At 42.9% G+C, this 18,310-nt stretch overlaps 1 protein-coding gene across 4 annotated transcripts in view; it reads right to left on the minus strand.

The window, feature by feature from the left end:
- Positions 1 to 18,310, minus strand: part of OTULIN (OTU deubiquitinase with linear linkage specificity) — a 49,525-nt gene that overhangs the window by 14,478 nt on the left and 16,737 nt on the right. For 2 of the 4 annotated variants that reach the window (XM_075921457.2, XM_075921454.2), the window contains exons 3-5: positions 10,645 to 10,977; positions 2,475 to 2,551; positions 1,421 to 1,515 (exon numbers count right to left, since the gene is read on the minus strand). In XM_075921457.2, coding sequence (XP_075777572.2) covers positions 1,421 to 1,515; positions 2,475 to 2,551; positions 10,645 to 10,977 — 505 coding nt within the window. Of the gene's footprint in view, positions 1 to 1,420; positions 1,516 to 2,474; positions 2,552 to 10,644; positions 10,978 to 13,216; positions 13,404 to 18,310 lie in introns of those variants that run through there. The other 2 variants (XM_089776433.1, XM_089776434.1) reach the window with 2 other exon arrangements.

The raw sequence follows: 18,310 nt of genomic DNA on the forward strand, positions 1-18,310 counted from the left end.
CAAGACTAGACTATGGCCTAAATGGCATTCATAGCCCCCTGTAAAGTACTAAATAAGTACTTGAGGTCAACAAAAAGGATTTTTACTATTTTAAAAATAGCTTTTAAAACTGTTTAGGACTGCAAAAAAACCAGTGTTTAGATTTTAAAAATAGAGAGTTTAAAACAAAAACAGTTCTAAATTTTTATTCTATCCAACACCATAGCATGAGCATCTTTTAGAAGTGCACTAAGCAACATGGCCAACATTTGTCATGTGTGATTCATTCTCTTATTATCCCTCCAGCAAAGAAGTGTGCACATTTGAAGTCTTGTGATAAATTTCTCCCCCTCTCAAAATACCTGATTGTTATTTGTTCATATTGAGAAAACAAGGTTGAAGAACTGAAACTAAGCTGAAGAGTAGGTCCCCCATTGCTCATGTAAGACCACCCTAAGTTATAGGCCTAGTCTACACTACAGCAGGAGATGAATACCATAGCTAAAGTCAATGTACTTATTACCATGATTTCTTCTCTGCAGTAACTTAGCAACCGATGCTCTCCCAACTCCGCCTACTGGTGGAGTCAACAGGAGACCTCTTGGTGGTTGATTTAAATCAACCCCGCTGGATTGATCACAGTACATTGAGCCTACAGGTATGCAGACGTGCCTAAAAGACTTTGTATGTAGTAGGAAGAATACAGGCAATGGTATTTATAGCTACAGCAAAGTCTGGTCTGTACTTCTCTCATCAGCTCATGACATGAGACTACCTTTGAATTCTGAAGTAAAATGTCTCTCTCATAAAATACATTATTTTCTTTTAAATATCTACTCAGGATTCTGTTAATGATTTTGCAAACTATTTATCAATCAAAACCATAAACTCCAAAAATGCAGACACATTCATTATTTACATTTTGCTATTCTAGGTCTACCTGAAAGCGATGCTGCATACCAAAAATATATTAATATAAGCAAGAGAACATGAAAAAAAAAAATCAGCAGTTTTTCAAAAGAATTTAAGGCTTAGGCTAAAGTCTGAAACTTTTCTTTTGTGAAGTTATTTCAGGTTATCCACCCAGCTTCAGTTGCTTTCAAAACTGTAATCAGAGTATTGGCAGCCATTTGTTAAAATTGGTGGGTAAAAGCATCTCAATGACTCAATACCACTAACTCACACATTCTGTAATGAAAACACCGAAGTACCCTTTGTAGCTATAAAACCTTAATAAGCAAAGTCTCTCTCAAAACTGACAGTCACTGCCTTTAATAGTTAAATGTAATGATTAAACTTTTGTGAACAGCGTACAACTCATACTTATCAGCCAATGCCAACATAAAAGCATCAGGCATACAAATTTTCTAGGCTATGGGCCTATTTTGAGAAAAATTACAAAAAACCTTCCACAAAAAAAAAAAAAAAAAAAAGGTTATACCTTTTTCATACGTTTTGCCACTGGTGTATTTCCTCTCCATTCTTTTCGGCAATATTCTATGATGTCCATTTCAGGTGCAACGCTGAGTTTATTTTCTGCCAAGATTGATCACATAAAATACACTTTAAGGAAAAGAGTAAAATAGAACTACAATATGTAGTGGTTGTACTTTATTAATCAATATACTCCATTTTAGTCAAAAATAAAACCAGTGCTATTTAGAGACGTTAATGTAGTACAGCCCATAGCTAATGATAAAAAAATCATCATCTGTTAGTATAAGAAGAAAAAATGCTCAAGAATGCTGAGAGCAAGCAAAAATTATGATGTGATCCAGCAAGGAATATACCCCAGAATCTCCCTCTTTTCCTCCTCCCCACACAAAAACGGTATGAGAAGGAAATAGGAGACACGTAAACATCTCTCAGCAGCCAGAGAATGAGGGGAGAGCTTGCCTCCCTACCCTCTAAAAGACAAGAGCCAGAGATGCAAGTACCCCACATTTATCAAACACTTACTAGCCAAGAATGGTAGGAGAAGTTTGTTTCCCCAAGGAGAACTGAGGAACACAACTCTTCCTGGACATTCCACAAACTTTCATTCCAAATAGATGATGGCACTGATGCTCTAGCAATGAGTAACAGTGTCTGTAACTTCCAGTGGTGGGAACTTTCATGTTGCCTATTAGCTAGTAGCATTTGATAAATTTGTCAAGCCCTGTTACACACATACCAGCACAACACACAAATGTCAACCATCATCAACACTTTCAATTGGATGTAAGGACATTTTTTGAGCGCGAAAGAGATGCAGAACAGGTAGATTTGAATAATCTGATTATAGCCCACATTATTTTATATTAAATAGTTTTCACTGGATGAAAATGTGCATTGCATTCAAATGTAAGCAGTAGCCTCCATCATATTTACACAGATAAAGTTGAGCACAAAAACTGTGCAAATGAGGGCAACAAAACTAGATACGTTAATATTATAATAAGATATTCTACTACGTGTGTATGTGTGTGTGTGTGCGTAATGCCATATACATGTACCTGAGGAGCCTGTCTCACAAACAGGTAATACTTTTTCTCTCTCTATTTCTTCTGCATCACGGTACATGTCCTCCTCACTGAAATAACATTGATACACACTTCATGTAACACCATAGGTCTTATCAGCATTAATGTTTACTCCATTTACCCCACCATAGGCAGTAATTCAAATCAATGTTTTAAGATTAAAATTCATAATAAATGTAGATAAAGGAAATAAAATCTTAATTATGTAGTGAATGCTCAGCAAAGATCATAGTCTCAGTTCTATGACATCTATGCTAGTAACAGATTACTGCCTCCTGTCTTAACATGTGCTCTGCTGGTGATGTGAACCACACTGAAGACTGCATGGAATGGTAAAATAAGTCCCCGTTTTATTCTGTAATTATTTTTCATTTCTTTATTTTTACAATCATGGCCAACTCTGTTTGAAAGACTAGCTATGTTTGAAAGACTTTAATTACTGTTATTTATCATGTGAGAGAGTATATTTTAATATTGTAAAAATCTATAATATTTAAAATACAACACTTACCTTAACCTCACGCATAGGCACTACTGTGATTGAAGGAGAGTAAAAAGCATGCTAACGTGTCATAATGAATTGGAGCTAGTAATCCATGATTGATTTGGATGTCATGAACTTGAAAGACAAAAGTATGTCTTAAATGACTGATGCATTGCATATTCCTCTAACCCTGATTCTGCCAGGCATCCAGCACATAATTACATAATCATATGACTAACACAATCTCAATCTTAGAAAAAGTCATGAATATTTACCATCAAGCATATTATCTACTCATATGCTCTTTACTATAATGGAAATCAATACTTTATTCTCCACTTCAAAATCTTAACACTCCCTCCACTGCTTTAAAAGAGCAAGAAAAATGTACAAGGCTGCTATGCATTAGTCACAACAAGCAATTATTCTAATGCAGTGGTCTCCATCCTTTTTAAGCACAAGATAATGTTGTGGAATTTAAATGCAATCCGAGATCTCTCTCAAATATAAAATACCCTTGCCCCACCTCTTTCCCACTCCTCTGAGGCCCCGCCCCTGCTCACTCAATCCTCCCTCCCTTTCACCAGGCTGGGGCAGAGGATTGGGGTACAGGCTCTGGTCTTGGATTAAGGAATTTGGAGTGTGTGGGAGTGAGTTGAGCCTGGGGAAGGCAGGTGCAAGCTGTGGGAGGGTGTTTGGATGCAGGGGTGCTCGGGGCTGGGGCAGGAGCCTATGGTGCAGGAGGGGGTTCATGACTGGGATAGGGTTTCAGGATGTAGGCTCCAGCTGGTCCACTGCTTACCTCAGGTGGCTCCTGGTTGGTGGTACACAGGGGCTAAGGCTCACCCCTGCCCTGGCCCTGGACCATTCACTAGACCAGCCAGCAAACTCCATCCCAAGTCCTGTTGTGCCCCCTCTCTGCTTTGTGGAGGTAGGATACAGAGTGGGAGGGGCACCTTGACATCAGCACCTCTCCTCTCCTTCCCCTGCTCTGCACAGAAAGCAGGAGGCTCCTGAGGGAACAGCTCCAAGACAAAGTACAGCTGCCCCACCCCGTACTGCTGAAGGGCTGGCACTTGATGATAGCCTCTTGGCCAAACCAGTCAGGATCACCTGTCAGAGGCTCCAAGATGTACCAGTATATCCCGAATGACTGGTTGGTGACCATTGTTCTAATCTATGCTCCTATTTACTATTAATTAGCATCCAGTACAGTGCCACAATATGTTTGGTGCTGTTCTAACAAAAACAGAGGTAGTCTCCTGCCCTGAAAAGCTTACACCCTGACGACAAGACAAGCAGCTGAAGGATAGAAGGAATAGGTACAACAATTGGATTTACAGGATCAAGCAATAGCTGAATATGTTTTCTGTTACAGTTTGTGTTATAGTCTTAACACTGTTATTTGTAACTTTTTATTTCATTTTTATTCAACTCTATGCCCCACTTCCCTTACAAAAATAAACTACAATTTCTGAAATACATTAATGGCCTAACTCATTACACCTCTTCACACCAGTCTGAACATGCTGACCAAAACTGTGTTTACAGTTTAATCAGAGCTTTAGGGCAGTTTTCATGATTACAGTGGGGAGGGATCTTTTTATTATGAAAACAATAATGTATATACAGCCTGTTACACAATTTTATGATACAAGTATAAACTTTGTTTTCAGGGAGGAAAAAGAAACTACTGCTCCCTACTAGCCAGAAAAAGAATTTAGCCTCAACTGTTTGGCCACAGCCGTGTCTAGTCAAATTTCATCTGTAGAGCAGAAGACCTACAACAGCTTCAATTTAGACTTTAGTAAAGCTTGAAACTGAATGACTGCAAGTCTGCATAGCCAATACAATTTGGTTTTCAAGTTGACATCTATGCTTATGAATTTTAATCTCATATCTGACAGAACTGATTATCAATGTTGCATATAAAGAAGGGCTCAGCCAAAATTCTTCAAGGAGGCCCAAGCAACCTTGGAAGACACCCAACTGTAAGCATCTGAATGTTAATTGCTTTTAAATACTAGGATGGAGAGAAGCTGTTTGCAGTGGTGTCAGATGACAGAACGAGGTGGAATGATCTCAAGTTCCAGTGAAGGAAATCTAAATTGGATATTAGGAACAATTATTTCACTAGGAGGGCGGTGAAGCTCTGGAATGGGTTGCCTAGGGAGGTGGTGAAACCTCCATTCCTGCAGATTTCTAAGTCTCAGTTTGACAAAGCCCTGGTTGGGGTTGGACTCTACCTTCTGAGGCCACTTCGAACCCTATGATTCTGATTTTAACTAGTTATACTCAGAGCCATTTATACTATTGTTTGAACCTTCAGAAACCAGGTTCTGAAGGTTCAAACAATAGTATAAATGGATTATAAACAGACAGAATTGTTCTTCAGTGACAGATCTTGATAAGACTGAGCTGTCTGGGAGAGGGGGGAAGCGGTTAATCACATCAAATAGATTCTCATTCTCATGATATTTAGAGTATAGTCTCCACCAGCTGCCACCTAGGAATCTGAAAGTAGATATCTATATATGTAATAGAGATGTAGCCGTGTTATATGGTGAGACACAACACATTTACACAGAAATATCATAAACAGGCTCCTTTTCTCGGTATACTTACTGAGAAGGGTTCAGACAACCTTATGAATTTCTAGAGATCAATCAATAATCAAGAGGCACAATGGCTTTAAATAGTATTTCATCAAATATCTGTAATTAGACATTAACAAGTTTACCACCTTTTGATTTTAAGGTGATAATTGTAAAGCTCAAACACATTTTCTGTAAATTCTTTGGAAACCTACATACATGGTTCAATATCAGCCTCATCTATTACAGAGAGCAGGCTTCCTAACTCCTTCCATTATAAAAGATACTTGCAAGTGTCCATCACACGCTCCTCAAATTTGCAGCAGGGAGAAAGCTCTGAAGACTTTTCTGTGTCCTGGGAAATCTCATTCAGTTTGGCTGACATAAAAACTTGGAGTTACCATTTCCCTTCTGGGAGGAAGTCATGTTACTACTGAACATAATACAATTTGGTTTTACCTTTTTGATTTAAAAAAAAGTTTGGTAAGTTACATGTAAAAGACCTATATTAAAAGAATACTATTTAGGATGTAAAGTTGAACAGCTGAAATTCTCACATTTACAAACATTCAATTGCTAAGTAATCTTAATTCTGCTTTCCAGTGCATATCCATTAGGACACTCCTTAGTTACATGTTGCTTTTTCAATTCAGTGCACAGGATACACTGCGTGCAGAATTTTGGATTGTGGGAATGAGATTGTTTATAGAATCAGTGGTACTGCTACCCTTATCAGTGTCTCCTGAATGCTCCATGCTGGAGGCATTTGTGACAATGGGCACATTTAAAAGTTCCTGCGGCTTTTCTTACTCAGTACTGGAGTTCAAAGTGCTTGCAAGGGAGCACTCTGTATCATCACCTGGAGGTTAGTAACTCCAAACTACAATACACAGTGTTTACAATGCCCTTATTTCGATGGTGAAGCACTGGAACGGGTTACCTAGGGAGGTGGTGAAAGCTTTATTCCACTAATTCAGGTGAAGTACAGAGGTTCATTTTAAAAGCCTTTTAGGTCAACAGGAAGGACTGGGCAGCCTGGAGACACCCATTGCAAATCTGGCCTACCACTCAATACATCAGTTTCAGAGGGGTAGCCGAGTTAGACTATAACAGGAAAAACTTAAAAAACAATGAATAGTCTAGGAGCACTTTAATGACTAACAAAACATGTAGATGGTATCCATGAGCTTTCATAGGCACAACCACTTCTTCAGATGACTGGAGTATTAGAAGTCATCTGAAGAAGTGGGCTGTGCCCACGAAAGCTCATGATACCATCTACGTGTTTTGTGAGTCTTTAAGTTGCTACTAAACTATTTGTTGTTTTTACTGAATACATCAACCTAGCTTTGTAGTGTAAATCAGCCCTAAGTTCTGACACTTCTAAGTTTCCAGTGATTGACTTAGTCTAAACAGTCTAAATGAGAAGGTCCCTCCCCCCAATGATTTTGAATGTAGTACTTAGCTGACTTCAGGGTAAGATAACATCCAATTCTTTCAGTATTATCCCACTTTCTGCTTGCAAAATTGGTGCGAGCCGCACTTGCTTTACAATTATAAGTGGAAAAAAACTTTTAAATTGAGTGCATGCAAAAATTATTGCATTCGCTGCAATTTCTGTTTGTATTCCAAGTCTAAAGGATAAGAGAAATTTCTTCTCAAAACAGGTATCATTAGAAAACTTGGGAATACAATGGGCATAAAAGGAAGAAATTTATCTGAATAGAACAAGAACCCTAACAGGCTGTAAATTTTAAAAATTAGTTTAAATTCAAACACTATATTCTTATAAGGTGCCACAGGACTTCTCGTTTTATTATATTCTTATTAACACTTAGATGATGCCGATTTTGTTCTATTGTAAAAACAGTCATGAAGAAAAAATAGTATTCAAGAACTTTAAAAGTGGGGGAAACTGCCTGACGTACACGTAAGATAAAAACTCCCAGATATTTGTAGAAATCTTAATGTATGATATAACTGAAGTGCAAAGAGGAGAAATTGTAAGGATGAGAAGTGGGGCACACTATGAAATGTCAGATAGCCAAGAGAAAGAAAAAAAACGATGATTTTAAAAAAACAAAACTACAAATGGGAGGGAAACAATGGCCCAATCCTGCAACAATTTGTCTCCATTTACTTCCACAGGACTACTACACAAACAAACGTTGCCAGGGACTGAGACCACAGTATTCAAAATACTGTATGAAGTTTTTTTGGGGGGGGAGGTAACTCCTGTTTTACTGCATTTTCAATACAGTTAATTATATTTAATTTTTAAAGAGATCTTTTTTAGTAAATCAGTTAAGAAACTGCAGCCAATGGGAGTTGGGGATGGGAGTTGGGGGGCAGTGCCTCTAGATCAGGAGTAGGCAACCTATGTTTTTTGAGCCAGATATGGCTCTTTTGGAGTCCCAGCTTCCCCTGCAGCAGGTAGTCAGCGCCAGCACTACAGCCTCGCAGCCCCCTGAAAGATTGGAATGCCAGCGCCGGCTTCCTGAGTGGCGGGAGTATGGAGTGAGAAAGACCCAAGCCTCCTCACCAGATCCAGCAAGTGGGGAACAAGCAAAGGCAAAAATGGCTCCACCTGCTGCCATTTTCCTTTCCCAAGCTAGAGGACAGCCTTGCAGGGAAGCACTTCCTGGAGGCTTCCTTAGAGAATGGAAGCAGAAGGAGGCCATGTTACACAGTGCCTGCAACATGGCACGAAAACAAGTAAATGGCTCCCCCACCACATCATGCCCAGACCCCACAACCCTACCCCCCCTCACCCCTCCTCCCCAGACCAGACACCCTGCCCCCAGCCCACTGCTGCACCCTAACTCCCACCCAGCCCTCACCCCCTCTTGCACCCTATCTCCCACCCAGATCCTGCACCTCATCCCTATCCCAGCGTGTCCTGCACACTTAACTCCTCATTTTTGGTCCTACCCCAGAGCCTTGGGGGGAAGGGGCAGAAATCCACTAACCCTAGAACCCCAGAAGAGTAAATCTGGCCTGAGGCCTTGAACCTGAGTTTCCCTGCCCCTCCCCCCACCATGGGGCTGAAGCACCAGGGGAATAAGGTGTTTCAGTTGGGAGCCACAGCAGTGAGGGCTCGGGATTTTTGGAGTGGATTGGAGGGGTTTTAGGAGCTTCTCTCAGTTGTATGGTCCCTGACTAATCTTTCTGTGAGTCAGTGGCCCCTGACCTAAAACAGGTTCCCTATTCCTGCCATAAAGACAATGTTGAAATCTTTTGTGTTGGCCTTTATTTAAAAATGAAGCCTGCCCAACAAGCCTCCAACTGGGGTCCAGCCCCTATCTGGCCACAGCATCATAACACTCCCGTAATCCTCCACAAAACCCAACCCTAAGTCCACCATACAGCCAAACCCCCCTGCCCTGAGCCCCTCATACACCACAACCCAGACTCCTGCACCCACACATCTCCAGCCCCCTGCCATAAAACTTCTGCACCCCCCCACACCCCAATCTTGTGCCGAGTCCATAATACACCCAAACCCCGCCTTGAGCCCCCCTCATACACTCCAACCCAGACTCACGCACCCCCATATCACCAGCACCCCGCCAAAAGACTGTCAGAAGACAGCCTGAATGGGCACAGCTATGATGTAAACTTCTAAGAAATATGCAAAAGATGCAGCAGCACAAGTCCCATTAAATAAAGTCTGAGAGTGCTAGGTTTAATTTATGCTACCGTTAATCATTATGTCAATCATCAATAATATTAAGATGTATATTTTCAGTCATGCAAATGGGCATTCTTATATGGCTCTTTGTTGACCACTTGTTCTGAATTTTGGTGTAGTTTGGCTCTTTGGTTTGAAAAGGCTGCCAGCCCCTGCTCTAGGTGCAGGCAGCGTGGACCACCCAGAGCCACTGGGCCCCATGCCGGCCACTTCCTGGAGCAGTACAGCCAGGGCAGGAAAGGAGCCTGCCATAGTTCTGCTGCCCCAATCAGGAGCCACCTGAGGTAAGTGCTGTCTAGCCATAGCCCAAATCCTAAACTCCCTCCCACACTCCTACTCCCTGCCCTAAGGCCCTCATAACCAGAGCCCCCACCCCATCCCACACACTCACTCCCTGCCGAAGCCCAGAGCTCCTTCATATATCTTGAACCGCTCATTTCTGGTCCCACCCTCTGCCTCCATAACCCACTGTGGGGCTGGAGTGGTGAGCACTGATTTACTCCACTGTGGGGGGAAAGCTCCAAGCCTCCATGTACCTACTTCCCACCACGCAGGGCTGTGTATGGGCCACAATAGGGATGTTAACTATTGTATATTTGTGTAAATATGTAATTCACTGGAAATTTTAGCAATTACACACTTACACGCGGGTTGGGGGAGAGGCAGGTAAGAGCGAGCCAGTGTTCCTGGGGAGATGGCTTAAAAGACAGCTCTCCACATGCGCCAGCTCCTGCCTCTCATCCTGCTCTCCTGCCACTGTGGGAGGCAGATGGCTTTGCAGAGCTGGTTTAAAAGCTGGCTCCCCACACATGCCAACTCATGCCTGCTCCTCCCACACAACTGCCTCTGTGGAAAGCAGTGGAGGGGAGTAGGAGTCGGCTCCCCGTGAGTTCCCATCTCCTCCTCCTCTGATACAGAGGCAGCAAAGGGGGGGGGGGGAATGCGTGTAGTCCATAGGATTAGCCAATAAGCCCAAGATTATCAGTTAATCGTGTAATCCACTACATATTGACATTCCTAGCCCATGATCATTTTTTTTTGTGGGTCACTGGCCCATGATAGAAAAAGGGCTCCCCATCCCTGGTTTACAGAGTTGCCATGTATTCCTACAATTCTCAAGACCCTGAATCCAATCTAAAACGTCTTTAAAGATCAGCAGTTCAACTAGATTAGCCAAAGGGGACTGCAAGATACAGCCAATTCACTGTAACTCAGGAAGTGAAAGATTCGAGGTAGGTGCCATGCAGCCATAAACACAATCAGTGACCACCACACAGATAATAATTCCTTTAGAATGTATACCTATTTGACTTACATTAATATTCAAAACAAATAAAAATCTCATTTTACAGCAAACTTTTGATAAAAACTCACTTGTCTACAGATGACTCTGTTGCTGAAGAGGTGCTTGATACAGGAATCTTTACTTCACAGTTTTTATAAAAATCATGATTAGCCTGCAATGTGCTCAGATCATGTACCTGAGCAGAATTTCCATGTCTTTTATAGGCACGTTCTTTTTTGGTTTCTAACGCAGGTTTCTCCTGGCCACCAGCTGCACTTGCTGAAGAAGGTTGATCAATGGAAATACATTTTTCCTTGTCATGTCTAGTCAAATTTATCACTGCAGTCTCTTTCTTCTGTCTTTCTTCTCCACTAGCCAAAGAGCCAGTGGACTTACTTGTCTTCCATGGAAACATACCCTGGCTTTGAAATACATAAAGTATATTCATGTGAATTAATAAGTATATTTTTGCAAATGGTACAATAGTCTGACACAAAATATCTCTTGGTTATCCCGAATGTAAAGTTAATGGATCATTTTCCAGCATACAAAGCAAAAACAGTTAAACAGAAAATGCGGATACAAAGATGTAATAGATCATCTAGCCAGTACAAGATTCTTAGCTAGTGTTTGTTCACTGACAGGATTCTAAAAATTGTCTTTTTATGGACTACCGCTCAACATGAAGTTCCTCTCAGACACCTGCCCTTCCAAATACCAAGTAGCCTCTGAAAGCCCATTAGGATTAACCAAGAGACGTATTCAAGTTTAAGAATCACTATTCCATTTCTTTATCCATTCCAGTTTTAAGTTAATCCTGAAAAGGAATTCTAAAAGCTTTATGAGATCACAGAAAAATATATTTATACCAAATAAAAAACAAAACCTGAAATCACCTCTGCTATTGTAAAATGTATTTATCACAGACATGACTGCACCTTTTTCCTGACATTTCTGTCCTTATTTCCTGTACACTTTTCCCTGCATTACACATTGCACCTCTCCCATTGCTTCCTTTATCTTTGTGCCTTTTCCCATTTAGCAGTTTCTCAATTGATAAATCCTAGTCCAACTCCTACAGGACATTTCTGAAAACCTAGATATTCTGCTAAATTTGATAAGCAGACACCATTTTATTCTAAGTATTTACCTCTCCATAGCTTCAGGTTGTGAACTCTGAGGGCATGAAGTCTACAGCTATTAACCATAGTTTGTGAAAAACTAATCTGCTTTAAAAATTTAACATTTCAGAAACCAGACTTTCCATGGCCTCCACTGTCTTTTTTGTTCTCCCAATTTTTTTTTTAAAAAAGTGTCTCTCAAAAGCTATGTGAAGTCCCCAAACAGGGCAAATTGAATATAGACAGTGAAATTGACTACAGGCAGTCCTCGGGTTACGCACAAGATAGGGACTATAGGTTTGTTCTTAAGTTGAATTTGTATGTAAGTCAGAACTGGCTCCAGATTCAGCTGCTGCCACTGAAACTGACCAGGGGCTGACTACAGGAAGCGGGAGGCAGAGTTGCTCTGCCCCCAGCTTCCTGGAATCAGCCACTGATCAGTTTCAACAGCGGCTGAATCTCGAGCCTGGGACAGAACAGCTGGGGCGCTGCCCGGGTAGGTTCCCACAGGACCAACCCATCAGCACCCCAGCTGCTCTACCCCAGCGTCCCGCAACAAAAGCCTGGTCTGCTGGGGGGGGACACTAGCTGCGCCTCCTCCTCCTCCCCAGCACACCAGGGAGACCCGAGCAAAGCCGCACAGAGGGACCCCACCCCCCATGTGGCTTTGCTCCCATGCAAACGAGCAAAGCCGCCCAGGTGGCAGCTTTGCTCAGGTGTCCCTGGTCTGCTGGGGGGGGTCCAGTGGCTTTGCTGGATCCCCCCTCCCCAGCAGACCAGGGAGACCGGGAGAAGCTTTTCTCGCCCCGGAGGACACAGGTGGCGACCCACCGCCGTGAGCTCTGGGGCGAGAAAGCCCCGTTCGTAAGTGCGGATCCGGCATAAGTTGGATCTGCGTAAGTCGGGGACTGCCTGTATATTCAAACTCAACGAGATTGGGGGGGGGGGAGCCTGCATTCACTTAACTATTTCGGTTATTGTAATCTTCAGAATAACTTGCACCTTGCAATAGCAGTAGGTAAAATATGTACAGGCAAAAGCGTCTCCACTAAAAATGAGAAGGGGTGTAGTTACTCCTCTGACAACCCTAAAACATCCTTCTCTTGTTTTCATGGTACCCTCCACACACTTATCCACAGGTAGGATGCCCTTCTTCTATCAGCTGAGCCTTACTGAGCAACTCAGCAGCTCTGCTCTGGCTCAGCAGCCTGACCGCTCTGCGCTTCAATCACTAGACTGAGCTGGAGTGAGTGCAGTGGGCGTGCCGAGGACTGAGGGGCGCAGCCTGCCTGTAACCAGCGGCGGCCCGGAATCAGCAGGCGAGCGCCCGGATGCGCGGTGCGACTCGCTGCGCCCACGGGCCGGGAGCTCGCGGGACGCGCTAAGCTGCCGAGTGCGACCCGCCGCCGCCTGGAGACCCCGGCCCGTGCGCGCGCCTCTCCCCGCTCTGTGCGCGCGCCGGCGCAGGGGCATCAAGCAGCAAAGCCGCAGCGCGGAGCCCGCCAGACCGGCCAGGCCCCGGGCAGCGCGTCGCTCTTACTTGGCTCCGGGCGCCACTCGAGCCCCGGGCGCCGGGCCAGCAGCCCCGACACCGCCGCGCGCGGCAGCCGGGCTCTCGGGGCGCGGCTACGCCGGGCGCGCAGCGACGCGGCCACTTCCGCGCGAGACGCCGCCCCGGCCCCGCCCGCGAGCAGAAGGGGGCGGAGTGCGGCGCGGGCTTCCGCCGACAGTGTTCGCTTAGCGTCGCACGCACGCTGGGGGCGGGGCGCTGAGCGAGGAGCACATCCGCCCCCGGGCGCCCAGATCGCGCCTGGCGCACGCGCAGCCCAGCCGTTGGCGTGCGTCTGACGTCGGCCGTGCCATAGGGTACGTCACACCGAACCTGCAGTGCGCGGGGAGCCAGGGGGAGCTGGAGCAGGCTGGCAGCGGGCGCACAGGCCGCCCCGCCGCCCCTCCCCGCTCGCGCGTGACGCTGCGGCAAAGGCGCGCCCCCAGCGTTCCTAGAGCCTGGGGAAGGCCCCACGTGCTGGGACTCTGAGTAAAATGTGTCAGATGGGAAACTGGGAATTTTCTTGAAAATCTGTTAAATCCTGGGAAAGTTTCAATGAACGTAAAATGTCTGTTCGTTGGGTCGTTCCTTTGGAATAGAAATTCGCGGACGACTCAGATTTATCAAAAACTGCTCTCGCTTGGGCAATAGGGGTGCCTGTGAATTCATTGCGCTTGATGCTTAGAATTGTACAGCGGAAGCCATTTATACTAAATTCAAGGAGTCAATGCTCAAAAAAATCCCATTGAATAATATTTTGGGTATTGCTTCTGATGGTGCAAATTTGAGGATAGGAGCAAAGAATTCCTTTTTCTCTAAACTTAGAGAGGATGTTCCAGATGTTGTTTTGCTGAGATGTATTTGCCATACAGCAGCCCTGATATCCAGTTCAGCTTCTACAGTTCTGCCTGATTTCATAGAGCAGTTTATAACAAATATCACTAACTATCCAGCACATAGTGTTAAAAAGAAAGAAATAATTGAGATGGTTGAATGTTTTCTCCATTTAAAGTTATCTATGTTAAAACCAAGTCAAACAAGGTGGTTAGCTGTACACCCTTGTATAAACAGAATATTAGTGTTGGGGGATGCCCTGTTTAACTATATACAACTTGAGTGTGTCGATCAAAAAAGTCCAAAAGCAAAAGAAATATATGATGCAATGTGTAATCCAGAACTTAAAGCCTACCTACTATTTTTGAAATATGTTTTGGATTACATGAACAAATTCAGTGCTCTCTTTCAAAGCAAATCTCCACTCATTCATTGCATTAAACCAGAGTCAGTGAAACTTTTCAAAGGAATTGCAACAAATTACTTAAATCCACATTTCCTAAAAGGTGAATTAACGAAAGTTAATGTCACATCCCTCTAATTTTATCAAAACTAATTAAATGTATATTGATCCAGAGTGTGAGGAGTACAGGCAGTCCCCAGGTTACGTACAAGATAGGGACTGTAGGTTTGTTCTTAAGTTGAATTTGTATGTAAGTCGGAACTGGTACATATTGTAGGGGAAACTCTAGCCAAACATTTCTCCAGAGCTCAGTTTTATTCTCCCACACCTCACTTCCCTCAGTCCTTTATTCTCAAGCTGAGGTGTCTGCTGAGAAAAGCCGCTCCGCGTCTCCCTGGTCTGCTGGGGGGGGCAGCAGACCAGGAAGACGCGGAGCGCAGCTAGTGCGGGGTTGCCTCACCCCGTTTGTAAGTAGGGATCCGATGTAAGTCGGATCCATGTAACCCGGGGACTGCCTGTACTCAGAATGTATTGATCCTACTGTAGGTATGAATGTAAGAAATGTGATTCAGCATTATTACATCACTTTTCAAGAAATGCAACGCAGGCTGCCACTTGACTCAGTTGTTTTCTCAGAGGTTGGATTTATAGATCCTAAAATTTGTCTTAATATTGATGTAGATAAAGAAAAAAGATACCTCAAAATTTTGTGCAATATTTAAGATAGATGTGAACTCTGATCAGAGTGAACTCAGAGCCTTGCCATTTTCTTTAGAATCAAATCAAATTCAATGTGTAAAGAATAAGCCTATTGATGAAATGTGGCATGAAATTTCTAAAATGAAACATTTTTCTGGAAAATTTATATTTTCAAACATTTGTAAATTAGCTCAAAAGGTTTTAGCATTGCCACATTCAAATACAGAATGTGAGAGAATGTTTTCAATGGTTAGACATTAAAACTAAGAAAAGGAGTAACATGAAAACTAAAACACTTAATTCTAGTATAATTGTCAGATCAGCTTTTAAAGCAAAAAAAAAGAAATGTTCTAGTTTTATAATTACAAAGAAGCATTTAAGTTTACATAATAAAAATATGTACGAATATGGATATGCCAGAAAAACTGGCGGTCAGACTGATAAAAATATTAATGATGGTGATAACATTTCTAGTGAGGAGTCAAGTCATGACTCATCTGATGAGTAAAACTCATTGTGATAGTTAAGTATTATGTATTAAATATTCTGTTCATTTTATATGAAACGAAAATGTTTTATATTTGACGAGTTCCTTTATCATATAACTGAAATGTATACAGAAGTGTATACTGTACTAATTTTATCTTTCAGGAATAAAATAATTAAAAAAATTTTAATTTTTCATTTTGTGAAATACCATCCATGAAGTAATTAAGGATATTTGGATATAGAAAAAATATTATTTTTGGATGAAAAGTTCAGCGTTAGAACCATAGAGCTGGAAGAGACCTCAGAAGTTCATCAAGTCCAGCCCCCTGCTATAGGCAGGACCAATCCCAACTAAATCAACCCAGACAGAGTTTTGTCAAGCCAAGACTTGAACACCTCTAGGGATGGAGACTCCACCACTTCCCTAGATAACCCATTCCAGTGCTTCACCACTCTCCCAGTGAAATAGTTTTTCCTAATATCCAACCTGGACCTCTCCCACCACAACTTGAGACCATTGCTCCTTGTTCTGCCGTCTGTCACTACTGAGAACAGCCTCTCTCCATCCTCTTTGGAACCTCCCTTCAGGAAGTTGAAGGCTACTATCAAATCCCCCCTCACTCTTTGCTTCTGCAGACTAAACAGATCCAACTCCCTCAGCCTCTCCTGATAGGTCATACGCTCCAGCCCCCTAATAATTTTGGTTGCCCTCCGCTGGACCCTTTCCAATGCGTCCACATCCTTTTTGTAGTGGAGGGCCCAGAACTGGATACAATACTCCAGATGTGGCCTCACCAGAGCCGAATAAAAAGGGCAAATTTAATAAAATTATATTTTTAATTATAGAGAGCATAATAAAACCATCAATATTATTGTCGTATATTGAGTTAATAATTATATATATATTAAAATTAATAAAACCAATGAATTAACTATACATAAAATAGCTTTTATAACATATAAAAAACAATTTGGGAGTTTTTCATCAGATTTGGGAAATTTTTAGCGCTGATCTGAGAAAAGTTGGCAACATGATATAGAAACACTGCCGGCCAGCCCTGAGGGGATCAGGCCAGCATTGTCTGATGAGGCGGTGCGCTCAAAGTTCTGGCACACCCGGAACTACCGCCACAGGGACTTTTGTATCAAGAGGGGGAGGGGGTTATTCTCAGTAAACTCCGGTCTGCGTTGGTGTCCTCGTACACACTGCCCACGGTAGGTCCCCATCACTAATAACCAAACTGTACAACACAGGAAAAACTACTTGAAAATTACTCTGAGGGGCCACTAATTAACTATTGCCTGACACACACACACACACACTTTCCTGCAAGTGTGAAAACACAAAGTGACAACAGGGCTAAAAAAACCATAGCTATTATCCTCAAACTCACAGACCAGTAAGCACCTGTCCCCACTGCATCCCAGAGACACTCAGTGGCCACTGTGACCGACCCCCTATATGGTACCCACTTTATGAAATGCACTTATGGATCCAAATATGTATAACTGGAAGATGCTTTGGACAAAATACCTCATGTAACCTATCAATCTTATTGTATCAATCTGCTGGACCTCAACAGGCTGTCCTTGCTCTAAGTCCAAGATATGTTCCAAAACACTTAGGGTGCGTATAGACTGGCAAGATTTTGTGCAAAAGCAACTGCTTTTGCGCAAAAACTTAACAGCTGACTACACTGGCCGCTTGAATTTGCGCAAGAGCACTGACGTTCTATTGTAAGAATTCAGTGCTTCTCGCGCAAATACTTTGACATTCCTGCTCAGGGATAAGCCCTCTTGCGCAAGAATACTTGCGCAAGAGGGCCAGTGTAGACAGGCACCTTAATTTTTTACGCAAGAAAGCCCGATGGCTAAAATGGCCATCGGAGCTTTCTTGCGCAAAAGCGAGTCTATACTGGGCACGGATGCTTTTGTGCAAAAGCACTTTTTGCGCAAAAGCATCTGTGCCAATCTAGATGCTCTTTTGCAGAAATACTTTTAACAGAAAAACTTTTCCATTAAAAGTATTTCCGCAAAATCATGCCAGTCTAGACGCAGCCTTAGACTTACAGCGAAACAAAGTGGGGAATTAATTTCCTACAGCTGACTTCCATTTCCGCAAATTGTTCCACAACTTAAGGGGGGGGCGGGGAATGGGAGGATTTATAATGCATCAGTTCCTACAAGTGCCAACAACTTTAGTGCAGAATGGATGTATACCAGGGCAACTTATAGCGGGGATACCCTGTATATCTTATTTTGGTGTATGTAAGGAAGAAAGAGGAGTAGCAAAATACACTCCCTGGACTTCAGAAAAGCAGACTTTGACTCTCTCAGAGAACTGATGGGGGTGGATTCCCTGGGATGCTAACATGAAGGGGAAAGGAGTCCAGAAGAGCGAGCAGCATTTTAAAGCCTTATTAAAGGCACAGGAAGAAACCATCCCGATGCACAGCAAAAAAGCAAATATGGTAGGAGACCAGATTGACTTACCAGGGACATCCTTGGTGAGCTTAAACACAAAAAGGAAGCTTACAAGAAATGGAAACTTAGATAGATGACTAGGGAGGAGTATAAATATATTTCTTGAGAATATCAGGAAGGCGAAAGCGCAATTGGAATTGCAGCTAGCAAGGGATGTGAAGGATAATAAGAAAGGT

Source organism: Pelodiscus sinensis, chromosome 2 (genome assembly GCF_052426305.1).
Source record: "Pelodiscus sinensis isolate ZL-2025 chromosome 2, ASM5242630v1, whole genome shotgun sequence".
NCBI lineage: Eukaryota > Metazoa > Chordata > Testudines > Trionychidae > Pelodiscus > Pelodiscus sinensis.